Below are 13,993 nucleotides of genomic sequence, written 5' to 3' on the forward strand. Positions count from 1 at the left end.
CTGCAGCACTTAACCACTATGCAACCCAGGGTGCTCTTATGGGTGTGTAAATTAGTGTAACCATTTTGGAGGATAACTTACTTAAAAAGCAAAAATTTAAACATATACAGCCTTTAAACCAGCAATTTCATATCTAGAAATGTATCCCACTGAAATAATGAGACCTACGTACAAAGATATGCAAGTATTCTCTGCAGCATTCATTAAGTCAACCAATATTTACTGAAGGCCTATTACGTGCCAGGCCCTGTAAAAGCGTAAAAAACCAAAAAACCAAACCCACTGCTGTCAAGTCGATTCTGACTCATTGTGACAGTATAGGACAGACCAGAACTGCCCCAAAGGGTTTCCAAGGAGCACCTGGTGGATTCGAAATGCCGACCTTTTTGGTTAACGGCCATAGCTCTTAACCACTACACCACCAGAGTTTCCGTAAAAGAGTAAGGGAGTTAGTTATTCAATGAACAAAACGTAAGTTCTGTTCTCATAAAGTTCATATTCTAGTGTTTATATTATTGAAAAACTAGAAGCAATCTGTAAGGGTCAGATCAAACAAACTACAGCACAAGCTTACAATGCTTAAACTCTTTAGTGGCCTCTCCCTGTTACACTGAAAATAAAATCCAAACTTCTAACAGGGATTTGAGTCCTGTCTAGCGCTCCAATCCACATCTTGCTGCTCTCCTTTGTCTGCTAGGCTCCAGTTACACTGGCTTCTTTTAAGTTTCTGGAACACACCAAGGTGTTTACTCCTCAGGACCTTCACACTTCATACTTCCTGCTTCCTCTGTCTGAAACACTTCCTGCTCACCCGTCCTAACCAACTCCCTTGTCTTAATACCCTAGGCTCCCCAGTTCTAAGCTCTTTCCCTAGCAGCCTCCTTCCTGATTCTCAGGTCTCTGCTTCAATAACACCTCCTCAGAGAGACCCTCCTTGACCACTCTATTCCACTGGGCAACTCCCTTACTCTCTCACTGCAACATTTGATTGCTTCTTAGTTGTTGTTGTTGTTAGGTACAAGTCAGCTCCAACTCATGGTGACCTTCTGTATAACAGAACAAAGCACTGCTCAGTCCTGTGCCATCTTCACAATAGTGCATATGTCTGAGTCCACTGTTGCAGCCACTGCCATTAATTCATCTCATGGACGGCTTCCCTTGTTTTCATGTACCCTCCAGCTTACCAAACATGATGTCCTTTTCTTGCTATCCTTCTTAGCACTTACCACAAAATCCTTATTATTAACATCTTACATTAGTATGATACATGTTACAATTAATGAACCAATACTGATACATTATTGACATGTTTTTTTAAATTTTATTTTCCAATTCTTCATTGCTCGGATTCTTAAGTCTCTTTAGTTCCTCCCTCCATTTCTTTTTGCCCCTCTGCATTTTTTTCTTAAAGAGTTTGGATTTTGCTGACTACATCCCTAAAGCATAAATTAACATATTCCTCTGTCCCTTGCATTTGTTATATAAATCGATAGTTAACTGTAGAAGCCTGATCAGATTCCGTTTTTTTTTTTTAACTACTTCATTATGGTGTTTTGTACTTCTGTCAGGAGATGCATAGCATAAAGTCTGGTTGTCTCTCTTTTTTGTGATGCTAGCAGCTATCGATGCTCAATGCCCAGAGCCATTACTCTATTACAAGGTATAAAGGAGTGATATTCTATCTTCTCTTCTTCATATATTAGCTAAAAATTTTCTATAAAGAGCTATTTCCTATCATCAATAATTTGGTTATCCTGAGGTATGACTCAGATAAAAACCAAAAAAAAAAAAAACCAAACCCATTGCCATGGAGTCGATTCCAACTCATAGCCACCCTACAGGACAGAGTAGAACCGCCCCATAGAGTTTCTAAGGAGCACCTGGTGGATTTGAACTGCTGACCTTTCGGTTAGCAGCCGTAGCTCTTAACCACTAAGCCACCAGGATTTCCACGATTCGGACAGGAGAGGCAAAACAAGTGCTTTCCCTTTATTTGCCAGTTTTCTAAATAAGGAGGTAGTTCCTTAGCATCTTCAGAGGTGATACTTCATTGGCATAGTAGGCTACAGATACTTCATTTGCATAGTCTATAGACCAATCCCTGCAAGGTATATACCAATCACAGGGCAGGCTGCAGCCCAGGGCCAGACAAAAAATTGTTTCTGGCTAACCCAGGAAATGTCAATCAACCTGGACTAAAGTAATAAATACTCTGGGGTAGAAATATAGGGTTTAAGGGGAAAATCTCTCAAGCTGTTTTTCCAAGAAACCAAGGAAAAAGGCCACATAAAGAAACTCATTTAAAGAAGGTAGTCAAAAAAGGGTTATTAACCCTCCCATAATAGTTTTTTTTTCAAAAAGTCTACTCTTGCTACATTTTTGTTACAACTTTTACAGCACTTCACCATGATTGGTCGAATCCCCAGGTTTCTTCTCTTCTCCTGGAAGGAGGCCCAGAGGCAGGCACACTGACGAATTTACCTGCTATATGACCTTCCTGGGGTGGCAACAGCAAGCCGCTGCCATTTCTTTAGGGCTGTGCAGTGGTTTCTTTTTTTTTAGTTTTTCTAGAGCTGTGTGCAAAAACCCATCCCGTAAAATTTTGTGGACTGTGTGAGCGTCTTATCATACGACTGAAGATCCTCCCCACACTGTTCATACATATATATATCACTCCCTATAAAAGGTGCAAATTAGCCCTGGTTCAGGGAGCTGGCAGCCTTAGGTCATGAGACCATGCCTGCCTCCCAGTTTGCAAACTGTGAATAAACCTTTCTGTTCCTCCAACCCTGCGTCTGGCTGACTTCGATTTGCTGGTCTGCTTGACGAGAACCTATTAGTTGACAGCTTCGATTTCAACACACGACCTCAGGCTTGAAATTGGTAATTTCTCCAGGACTTTCTGGCTCCTTGTAGGGAAAAACATTATTTAGAGATCACAATATAGGTGCTAGGAATGTATTTACTTTTATAATCAGTAAAAACAATTTTTACTAAATAAAAAAAATTTGGCTCTGTGTATTAGAAGTCATCAATATGGTCTCAGATCTGCTGATATTCCTAGAACTTCTAAGAATCTGTTGTAGAAAAATAATGCAAAACAAATAAGATAGTATATCCAGAAATATGTTCTTTGAAGGATTATTTATAAAAGTAAAAATTGAAAGCAGCACAATGATCAGGGGTGCTATTATATAATTTACGGTATGGTGCCTTAATGGAATATTATACAGTTATTAGTAGTGATGGTAATAAAGACATTATAGCAGCAGGGGAGATGTTTATGCTATGATGTTATCCACAACAACAAAAGGATATAAAAAGGAATTAAATTAAGATTATAGCATATAAAACTATGTTCACAAAAAATGATTGAAAGAAAATATTCCAGATTGCAAATATGATCATTTGACAGTGACGGAATTAAGAGTGATTATTTTCATGTTTGTTTTTTTAATACTATGGTTATTTTACTTTTAAAATATGCATGTTTGTCTTTCTTATATATGTGTTTGTCTTTCCTTTTGCACATGCACAAAATAGTGTTTCTTCATCAAAGAACTCTGGGACCCCTACCTTGGAGGTCCTCACACATATTGTTGTCCTGCCCTGGGGTTTCTTGGATTGCTGCCTCTGGCTCCAAGGCCAAACCTTTACAGACCATTCCCTGTGTAACTCAATGTGATCATGTCTCCAAACAGAGCATGCTACTTCCTCTGCCTCTGCCTGGCTTAACCACAACTGTGTAGTCTTTGGGGGACCTCTTGTATTCCTGCACTGGCTCACAGGAGCTCTGAGTTGTACTGTCTGAACACAAATTATGACTGTCTTTCTATGATCTAGACATGTGTAAATAATAAATCCAAAGAGGGAGGAAGAGCAGAACCTCCCCAAATTGTTTCTCTCTCTTGGCCTTAGGTATGTTCCAGACTAAATGTGAAAAGGAACTTCTAATCCCATGTCTAAGGCTGAAGAGAAAGTTATTCTGGGTCTTCCTTCTGCTAAATCAGTTCACTGAACTACTGCTATTGGGGGGCTCCAGAAAAGGTATTACCCTTTCCTGCTTCAGTTTCTGCAAGTCAGTATCCTAAACAGTGGTTATGTGTTTAGGCAGTTGAGAATGCTGTGTAAATTTCAGGAGACACATAAAAACCCAAAAGATTTTGCTTAGCTTAGTAACACTTCTGAGAATGGAATAACTGGTTGTAATTATGCCACCAAAGGCTGGGTCCTAGTACCATTAAGTTTGTTACTGATTTTCTCTTACGGGAGGCAGTGCTACTGACCTACTTTAAAGAGGGTATGCCCTTTGAGTGGCTTACACAACTCCGAGGAGGAGACCAGTCATACTTTCTTGCCCAGTCTCCTTTGTAACAAGGCCCTTCTGTAAGACGGCTGCCTAGGCAGTCTTCTGACTGGGATAGCAAGTTTTCCTTTGTGGGAGGCTAACTGGTCTGCTCAAGGTTGACGCCTGTGGCCTTGTTAGGGCTCATACTCTTATCTATTGAGGTAAGCGGCCCGGATGGTTCAGGAAAAAGAGGTGGTGAGTGGGCAGGCCAGGGCAGCTCACCTGCTGGGTGGTGGCCAGACAGTACTCTGCTGTGCTCAGGATGCTGCAGATGAGACAGAGCTCTTCTATAGTGAACTTGGCTACTTCTGAGCCCTCCTTCTCCTTGAGGAGACTAGTGATGGTCAGCCCTCCACTGCTGCTTGTGGTTCTGAGGAAGAGGAACGGGAACTAGTCAGGCTGGAACTTCTAATTCTTTTCCGTACATCTTAAGACAAAGAAAAGGGGAAAGGAAATGCTGGACATGGCCCAAATCAATCCACATACAATGAGTCCTCTTCCTGTTGACCTTACCTTGACTATCATTTGTTTGAATTCTGACCATCAGAAAGAGGAAGAATTAGTCACAGTAAATCCAATGACTTGGATACTCAAGAGAAGGCTGCTGAGCTGCCCTTCTGTTTAGCTTGGAATTTCCTAATTTGTAGGATTATCTTTTTTTTTTCTCTAGCACAAAAGCTAGTTCCCCGACTGTTTGTCTCAGTTGAAAAAGCCCTGCCCTTATGCAGAGGCATATGTGCTGTGCTTGCAGAGGGCTACAAAAGTGCATATTAAGACAAGGTCCTGTCCGCAGCCTGATGGTCCAAGGAACCAGAAAGTAGCACATGCCCCTTGCAACTGACCTAATCACACGTTCCTCAACTAACAGTGCAGTTATAAAACTTCCTGCTATTTCTAATTTTTAAAAGACAGAATGCAATTACACTTACCTTAAAAATAAAAGAAGTTTCTCCTTAAAAAATAATTGACCTTAAAACTATCTGCTTGCACTGGTAATGGAAGATTTGAAACACATTTAAATTCCTAGCACCCATAAGAGTATGAGGGAACTGGAACTCTCTTACATGATACTTTGTTGTTCTTGTGTCCTGTGGAGTTGATTTGGCCTCACAGTGACCCCTCACAGGACACAGCAGACTACCCCATAGGGCTTCCAAGACTGCGAACCTTACCGAAGCAAATTGCCACATCTTTCTCCTGTGGAGCGGCTTGTGGGCTGGAACTGCTGACCTCTCGGTTAGCAGTCAAACACTTAACCACTGTGGCACCAGGGCTCCTACACTGTACTTAGGGGTATTAAATAGTACACAGCCTTTCCAGAGGGCATTCTGGCAGTATGCTTCTAAAGCTTTAAAAAGTGTTCACAGTCTTTGACTTGGTACTTCTACTTTTGGTCAAGGATGTTTATCTGAGTGTTATTTAAAATACTAAAAAAAGGACCTAACCTAAATGGCCAATTTTAAGAGAATGATTAAGTAAGCTGAGGTTCTTCTGTATGTTGGATTATCAAGGCAATATTAGAAGTTGAGGTTATTGACACTAACGCTGACTGCCCTCCAGATCCTTCTCTGCTCTTTTCTTCCCTCCTCTATGGATCGGGAGGCAGACCTCTACAGACTTGTCACCAGGCTCCCTTGCCCTCTGGCTTCCTGTTGATTTGACCAGTGGGAGACCCTGGAGGAAGTCAGGGAGGTAGAGGAGAGAGAAATCTAAGTAATACGCAGTTATTACTTAGATTCAGTACTGTCCTGGCAGGGACTGTGCCCTTCTGTGACTACAGTTTCTGTTGGACAGCCCCCCTTCCATAACCCCAGCTCTCAACTGAGCTCTAAGGTAGTAACAATTACCCGCTAGTATACGGATGCTTCAGAACCCTCCGATGATGGTTCCTTCCACCCTGCCCACAGTTTTGTGAATAATCTCTTTACTAACAAAATCCCAGCTGAGTATGCCATTTACTTCCTGCTGGGACACTAACTAATATACATAGGAAAATGCTCAAGGGATGATGCTAAGTGAAAGCAGCAGGGTAAAAAGCTATGAGCAGTATAGTCCCAATCCTGTTAAACAGACGCACACAGGTCACACGTATTACATATATAAGTAAAGCATGAACAGTATATACCAAACGGGTAAAGAAGTTATCTCCGGGTGGTGCGATTACAGGTGATTTTTTTTTTCTTCTTTGGGCTTCTCTGTGTTTTCTAAGCTATAATGAGCTTGTATTATTCTGATAAGCAGAACAAAGGTTATTAAATTTTTTTAAACAAATTTTATTATATTCCAAGAAGTTCTCATTAGCAAAACATATCTGTCACTTCAAATCCCTTGCAGAGCATAGGGATTTTATTTTCTTTCCTTCCAAACAATATGAAACTTTCATATGTGACACATTTTAGTGACAATGAAAGAAATGAATTCCAGACTTGTTGAATTTGGGCATAGCGATCATCTGTAAACACTAAATTAGGAAATATTACATTAGATCATATTCTATTACAATCAAAAATTGCTATATAACCAAAATGTCTTTAAAACACCAGTCATATAATCCACTTATTTCGAGTAATAATTGATGTAACAATACTCTAATGCCCCAGAATAACACAGTATTCACTATAATCAGGAGCTGTGCTGTGCACCCCCCCCCCAAAACCCCACCGCATCTTTCAACACAGAACCTCCCAGCATAGCAAGATGCACACACCCTCACAGAGACTTCGGAACCTAAGCAGACTGAGGGAAGAGCATCTTCAGGCCTCCCACCTAGCTAGCGCGCCAGGGCATACTCTCATTGAATGGGGCTTGAAGGAAATGGTCCATGCTAGTTAATAGTTATTTCCATCAGCCCCTACTTTTTTTATTTTGCCAAGTACTTAGAGTTGAATCCACATAAATTAAATACATATATAATGGGACCAACTTCCTTGAGCCCCTGTAGTAAGATTTGGCCTGCACTGGCAGCCAGCGTGGGCATTTCCTCTAATGGTCCTGATCAGCTGTGGAATCCCATTAGAGAGGGAATAGTTTCAGTCTCTTGGGAACTCAATCAGGGTATTCTCCTCCTTGATACTCTCAGCGGTTCAGTAAACACTTCATGGTGGATTTCCTTAAAGATTGCCATATTTAGGTCTATTTAGAATTTCACTTCACTGCTCAGACCATGAAGCACAGGACTCACTTGGGCAGGTTGCCAGAGAGGATTTTCCAGGCATATTCCCGGAGGTACTTCTGGAAAATGGTGGTCAGCGCAATCATGGGCTCCCCGGTGCTGAGCTGAGAGCACTGCACCATGCACTTCTTGTAGTACACGAAGAGGTCAGCACAGCTGGGGAGCACCGCCCCCCCTTCATCAGTGTTGGGCTTCGGGAGCCCCTGGGCTCTGAAATCAGCCACAAACCGATCTATCAGCTCACCAAGGTTTCTAGGAGGAAGAAAACATAAAATGCTATTTTACTTCAAGAAAGACAAAGCAAATGTGCTTGTCTGCAGTGTGCACAAATTACTGCCAAGAGTAATCATTTCCAGTGTTTTTTAAATTTAAAATTGGACCCACTGTTATCAGCATTATCATTATTACCCACCACCACCCATCTCACAATAACGGCAATAAAACTTGGCGTTTGTGTGCTGTTTCATATATTTCAAAGCATGACACAATCATATTGGACCTCAGGCCCCCGTGAGGGAGTGAAACAGGGTATTAAGTGAGACAGGGTATTACTGGCCCTTTAATACATGAGAAAATTAAGGCCTAGAAAGTCTGTCCTGCAATTTAGCGGCAGAGCTGAGGCTAGAATCCACCGTTTAAGTAAGCACATTGATCCTGTCACCACTTTAGTACCATTTTCCTTTGCCACAAACGAAAACCCTAATAACATCTGATCATTTTCTGAACACTTATGATGTACCAGGCAATGTGTCAATGCTTCATAAGCATCATCTCATCGAACTTCATTTGATCTTCACGAGACCTTTACGAAGTAAGTTCTATTATTATCCTCATTTGCAAAAAGCAAGGTGCAGAAAAGCTAAGCACCTTGCCCAAGGTCATACAGCAAGAAAGTGGGAGACCTGGGATTCAAAACCAAGCAGCCTGGCTCGAAACCCCATGCTCTTCACCACTGGACACTACTACTCCCCAAAACACAAAAAGGTTATGATGTCAGCACATATTCAGACATCATGAACCTAAATTTGTCCACCAGATAGATGCCTAGATAAAGAGAAACTGTAGAGAAATAGTCCAACACTTTCCTTCTCCTTTAATGGAGTTTTTTCTTAGTTTCTTCAAAAGTGTAAAAAATCTCGGGAAAAGAGGGTGTGAGCAGCTCCCGGCTTGCCCCAGTTCACAGTGGTGATGATGGCTGTAATTTTCCTCCCACTTCCCCTTCAAACACCATGGAATTTACCTCGGCCACACTGAGTCATCGCTAGTTGGGATCTAGCAGGGCTGTATTACTTGTTGTCTGAACAGTTAAGCTGTATGAAAAGTGGGAGGGGTCCCTACCGCTCTTAACATTCTGCGTCTTTTGAGGTTGCTGTCTAAGGCTCCAGGAATCCAGCTGTGCTTTTAAAATGTATTTATATAACAGTCAGGAAGAAAAAAGACAAGAACCACACACAGCATCAATTAGCAGGATGAGGAGTAAATTGACATTTTACTTGAGAGCTTTTGTTATTGAAGGTTGATTGTGTCCAGATGTGGCAACTCTGCCCTCAGAACTGCAAGCCTGCTCTAGGTGCTTTGTCTGCGTCGAGAGACAGGAAGCAGGAAGGAATTCATTAACTGATCTTGGGAAGCTTCCTGGCCACCACGCTCCCTCTTCACCTCCTTGTCCCCCTCACCTTTTCCTTTGCTCTCCCACCTCTCCTCCAGTGATCCTAGGCTCCAACCAGGCTCAGCTCTCAACTCCATCTGTCCATCTATCCCCTGCCTGTGTCCCCCCACTCCACCAAGATGTTCTCCCTCCACCTCTCCGCTCATCCTCAAGCTCAGCTCAGCTCGGGTTTCACCTGAATAACTCCTACTCACACCAATCCTCTCTCTCGCTGTGACCTTTGATCATCTAACACACTGACACCTCAAACTTTAGCACTTTCCTACGCAGTGTAAATGTCAAATATTCAAGAAACCTGCCGACATTCTCCCATTCTGGGCAGGCAATACTAAACAATGGTGCTCTTTTTCACTGATCTTTGGTGTCACTATGAGTCGGAATCGACTTGATGGCAGTGGGTTTTTTGGTGTGATTTTGGAATTCTTTTTGAGACAGGACTCCAGTCAGTCACCTCTAATAAACTGAAGTTGGTACACAAGGTGAAAGCTGCAGTAGCAGAATCTTCTTTTCCATTCCATGTATGTTACCGTAAGTTGAGAGTAGAGATAATATTTATGCTACTTCTGCTCCCCTCAGGCCCACCCCTCATGCTTAGGTGTGAGGCTAACCTCAACACATACTCAGCTGATCAACCTCCACATTCCGCTCCCAGGGGATGGAGATGGAGGAGTGGAAGGGGGAAGATGGGGCAGTGGTTGGCGTGGTGGAGGACAGCATGTAACAGAAGGCAAAAGATTCCACTTGAGTCTCCTGTATGAGAGATTCTATCCTCGAAATCTATAGTGCCAACTAAAACAGAGGCCAGAACTCTGAAGTGTTTTTACTTTAATCACTCATCTATTCCCCTAGAAGCCAGAGTCAGGATACTTACTCACTGACTTCCTATTTCAGAGCCAACTCGATGAGTAAGGTGATAAATTAGTTATGATCATAGAACATAAAGAAAATCTTGACTTTAAAAAAGAAAACTCTGAAGATCCCCCATGTTTTGGAAAATGTCTACCAGATTACTTTTGATATTGTTCTCCTGCACAGATAAGAAATTAACCAGTCAGGGTCACCTTCCCCTCCCTGCCGCCTTCCACTCTTTACAGGATGCTTCTATGCCTTATAACAGGTGAGAAAATGAAGATCAACGTTTCACACTGTAGGAGAGTAAAAATTTCCCCACTGGAAATGGGTAAGGTGCATTCCTTTTTGAATAGATGACTTGATCCAATGAAATATTGACTGAGCACTTACTACATGCAAGGCTCTGGGATTTAAGTATAAGATACAACTGAGTCCAACTCTAAAAGAAGCAAAGGTGATCATCTCTACCAGGTACCAAATGCTACCCTGAATTTCGGTGAAACCTTCTTGTAGGACTACTGGAGAAGGAGATGTGTGGTATGATGACCCACTAACTGGAATCACAAGGAGGTACCTTTTGTACCTTAAGGCAACTGTAATCAAGTAAGAGTTTATAGAAGGTCAGGTCCTGATCTAGGTGCTGTGGGTGTTAAAACTGCCCATTAGAAGCTTTTGACCTAGTTGTGCAGATAGGGTCTATCTGCTTATAATAACCTTTAGATTCTAAGACAGCAACAAAATGCTAATTTTGCAGTACAAGCAATACGACAATCTGGTTTAGAGAAGGAAATAACAGAAGAAGCTAGATAGAAAGTTTCACAGCTGATTCAGGAGAGGGAATGAAGGTACGGAGTCAGAAGTGAGCACGGTGTATGTGTGTGAGGAAGACGGGATGGCAAGGAAAAGAGGGGCTTGGCTGAAGTGGAAGATTCAAAATGAGAAAAGTTTGACCCTTAGTTTGATTGAAACATTCATCTGTACTTCCACAGAGAACCATTCATCCCTTTATCCCTCAACACTGCGTACCAAAATCTTTTTTCATTTTTTATTTTTGGTGTATTTCTCCCAGTAGGCTAATACGCCTATAAACCAGGCACTGTGCTGGGGGCATTATAAATACAATCTCACTTAATCCTCACACTAGCCCTGAGCAGAAGACATCACTATCCCTATTTTATAGATAAAGAAACTGAAGCTGAGAAAAAATGAAAATAACTTGCTCAAGGCCACAGAATATACTGGACTTGAATTTAAACTTGAGTCTATCTGATTCCAAAGCCCAAGCTCCATCCTCTATAGCATGCTTTAATTTGAAACATTATGATTACCGCTCTTACTCATTTTCTCTCCAGCATAGAGAAACATGTCATAGATAGAGGTGGTTTCTTTAACCCTCTTCCCTGCAGCTTCAGCTTTGAGCCCAAGGATTGTATAAGCATTTTAGGGCATCACGTGAAAGACTGTTGGAAGTTCCACTGATAAATAAAATGTCCTGGGAGAAAAGACTACTGCAGAGCAGGATCAGCAGAAGGAAAGATTAAAACAAGGGGTGGAAAAAGATAAAAAGTCACATTGCAAACCAAGCTTATCCGTGTATGGGCGGGCACTGTATCTGAGTTGGCCAAGACAGTTTCTCCTGGTGGATTTACAGTCAGCATTCATAAAAACAATATTCTAGTTGAAAAGGAAAGAAATGATGGCACTGGGAGAGAAAGGTGGAAGTCAGAAAAAGTTGACAAGGGAAGTGAACATGCACAAAGCAGCTTACGATTTCCAGAAGGTTGCAGGACTTGTTTGCTGAGGGTACTCAAACTAATTTGCACCTCTTCCCCTTCCCTTTGGCTGGAGCCAAGGATTTGGCTCTAGCGTGCCCAGTGGGATCAGAGAGCGGAGGTTTGGCTCCAGCACAAAGGGGAGATTGGTTACATGCAGGTAAATGAAGCAAACAGGTAAATAAACATATTGAGGATAATGGGATTCAAGTTTCTCACTGTTACAGAAGGGAGTTACAAACATGGAAGGCGGGGCATGGGGGCCTAGAATAAACTCTGTGGTGTTGGATTAGAATTTTTTTTTTTATACTTTTTATTGTGCTTTAAATGAAAGTTTACAAATCAAGGGATTAGAATTTGAGGTATCAGTATAAACTCATGGGTTTTAATAATATATAAATAGATATGAAAATAGGTATAGATATGAGTATATACGTATACATATGAATGTATAGACATACATACATTTCAGCTGAGAGGACACAGAAGCACTGATGCTTGAGTAGCAAGGAGCATACCTAACGCCCAGAATTTGGTTTCTAAATATCATTCTCCATCAAACTGAACAAGGGCTCCCTGGAAAAATGGATGACTCCAGGCTTGGAGTAGGAAAGTACAAGAGAAGCCTGGTATATTTTGTTGTGCTAAAAAGGAAGGAAGTGCTCAAAGGATGATAGGGGGATGTAGAAAGGATAAAGAGCCAGCTTGAAGGAGCTCCCATTAGACAAATGAAGGAGAATTTGAGCATTAAAGTAAATTAAAATGCTGGATCCTGGAAGAGAAAAAGGACAGCAGTGGAAAACCTGAAGAAATTCAAATAAGGCCCATAGTTTAGGAAATAATATTGTACCAATGCTAATTTGCTGCGGTTCTGACCATTGTACTATGGTTACATCAGATGTTAACATTAGGGGAAGCTAGGTGAAGGGAATATGGAAACTCTGTACTATTTTTGAAACTTTTCTTTAGGTCTAAGTTGATTCCAACATAAAGTAAAAAGAAAAAAAAAAAAGATAGTAATTACAATCCATTGAATGAAATAGGATTGCTTGAATCCATGCTGAAATAAATAAGTAGAAGAGAATGCTTTTTCTTAAGGTAGAGTGCCAACTGACAAATGTAGGGAAAAAAAGGGTAAAAGTAGAAAATCACCATTTGGAAACCGTCTTAGCAATAAATGATTCAGGCCAGAATTATCAATGGATGGTAGAACGGGTAGGAGAAAGTTGACAAACAGGCAGCTTCTCCCCACACTTACTCATTACTCAGGAATAAACAGAAAACCCTGGCAGATGCATCTAAACCAAAGCAACAGAAATTAACATCACAAGTCATGCGACAAGCTGACATTGCGTGCCTTTCGATACAAATCTCTGAGAAGAATGCAGCATCGCTTCTGCCTAAGTCATAAATCATGAGGAAACACCAGACAAACCCTAAACCGTGGATGCAAAGTAACTGGCTCATATTCTTCAAAAATTTCAAGCTTGTGAAAGACAAAAGGAACACCGAGTTATTAACCTCCTCCTTGGACATAAAATTGAGAAAGCCATGTCAGGCATGGAAGGACAACTGAGCCCAACTTGCTGAGGTGGTTGCAGGACATCCCCACTCCCTGCCTCCTCCCTGGGTACTGGCTCTGCAGTCCTCTTACTGCTGCTTGGGCTTTTGGCAGGGTCAGGTGTTGCCAGAACTTTCCCTGGCACGGAGGAGGCTGGGGAGATGAGAGGGTGGGCCACCAACCAAGGCTCATCCGAAAGCTGGCAACGCTGACAAGGCCACCCAGCCACGTAAGAGAACCGAAGGAGATGCCGGGGCAGGCAGACCTGGTTCCTGAGTACTATTTACTGTGTGCCGAGTACGTACGTGTCATCTCATCTCACCCTCACCACAAATCCTGTGAGGTGGGCATTATTCACTTCATTTTAGCAAAGACAAAACAAACTCAGAGAGGCTCAAGTAACATGCGTGAGATCCTAGGCCAGTAAGTGGCAGAGCTGATTCAAATCCAGGTCTGTCTGGCGTCCAGGCCCACGCTCTTTCCTCTAGGCTGTGTTGGGTGTGTGTCATTTGGGAGCCTGTGAATGTTCTACGATTTTCCTCCTTTGCAGATTTTTGAGTCAGAGCTGCAGCAAAGGTATTAATTTGCACAAAATCCATCTCCCCCGAATTCCTTCCCC

At 41.9% G+C, this 13,993-nt stretch overlaps 1 protein-coding gene across 4 annotated transcripts in view; it reads right to left on the minus strand.

Moving 5' to 3' along the window:
• The window catches only part of VPS53 (VPS53 subunit of GARP complex), a 144,449-nt gene that overhangs the window by 41,267 nt on the left and 89,189 nt on the right, over window positions 1–13,993 (minus strand). For all 4 annotated transcript variants that reach the window (XM_049858738.1, XM_049858735.1, XM_049858736.1 and 1 more), the window contains 2 exons: window positions 7,530–7,772; window positions 4,571–4,718 (listed from right to left, as the gene is read on the minus strand). In XM_049858738.1, the coding sequence (XP_049714695.1) occupies window positions 4,571–4,718; window positions 7,530–7,772 (391 nt within the window). The remainder of the gene's footprint in view (window positions 1–4,570; window positions 4,719–7,529; window positions 7,773–13,993) is intronic.

This window comes from Elephas maximus, chromosome 19 (assembly GCF_024166365.1).
Source record: "Elephas maximus indicus isolate mEleMax1 chromosome 19, mEleMax1 primary haplotype, whole genome shotgun sequence".
In the NCBI taxonomy this organism is placed as follows: domain Eukaryota; kingdom Metazoa; phylum Chordata; class Mammalia; order Proboscidea; family Elephantidae; genus Elephas; species Elephas maximus.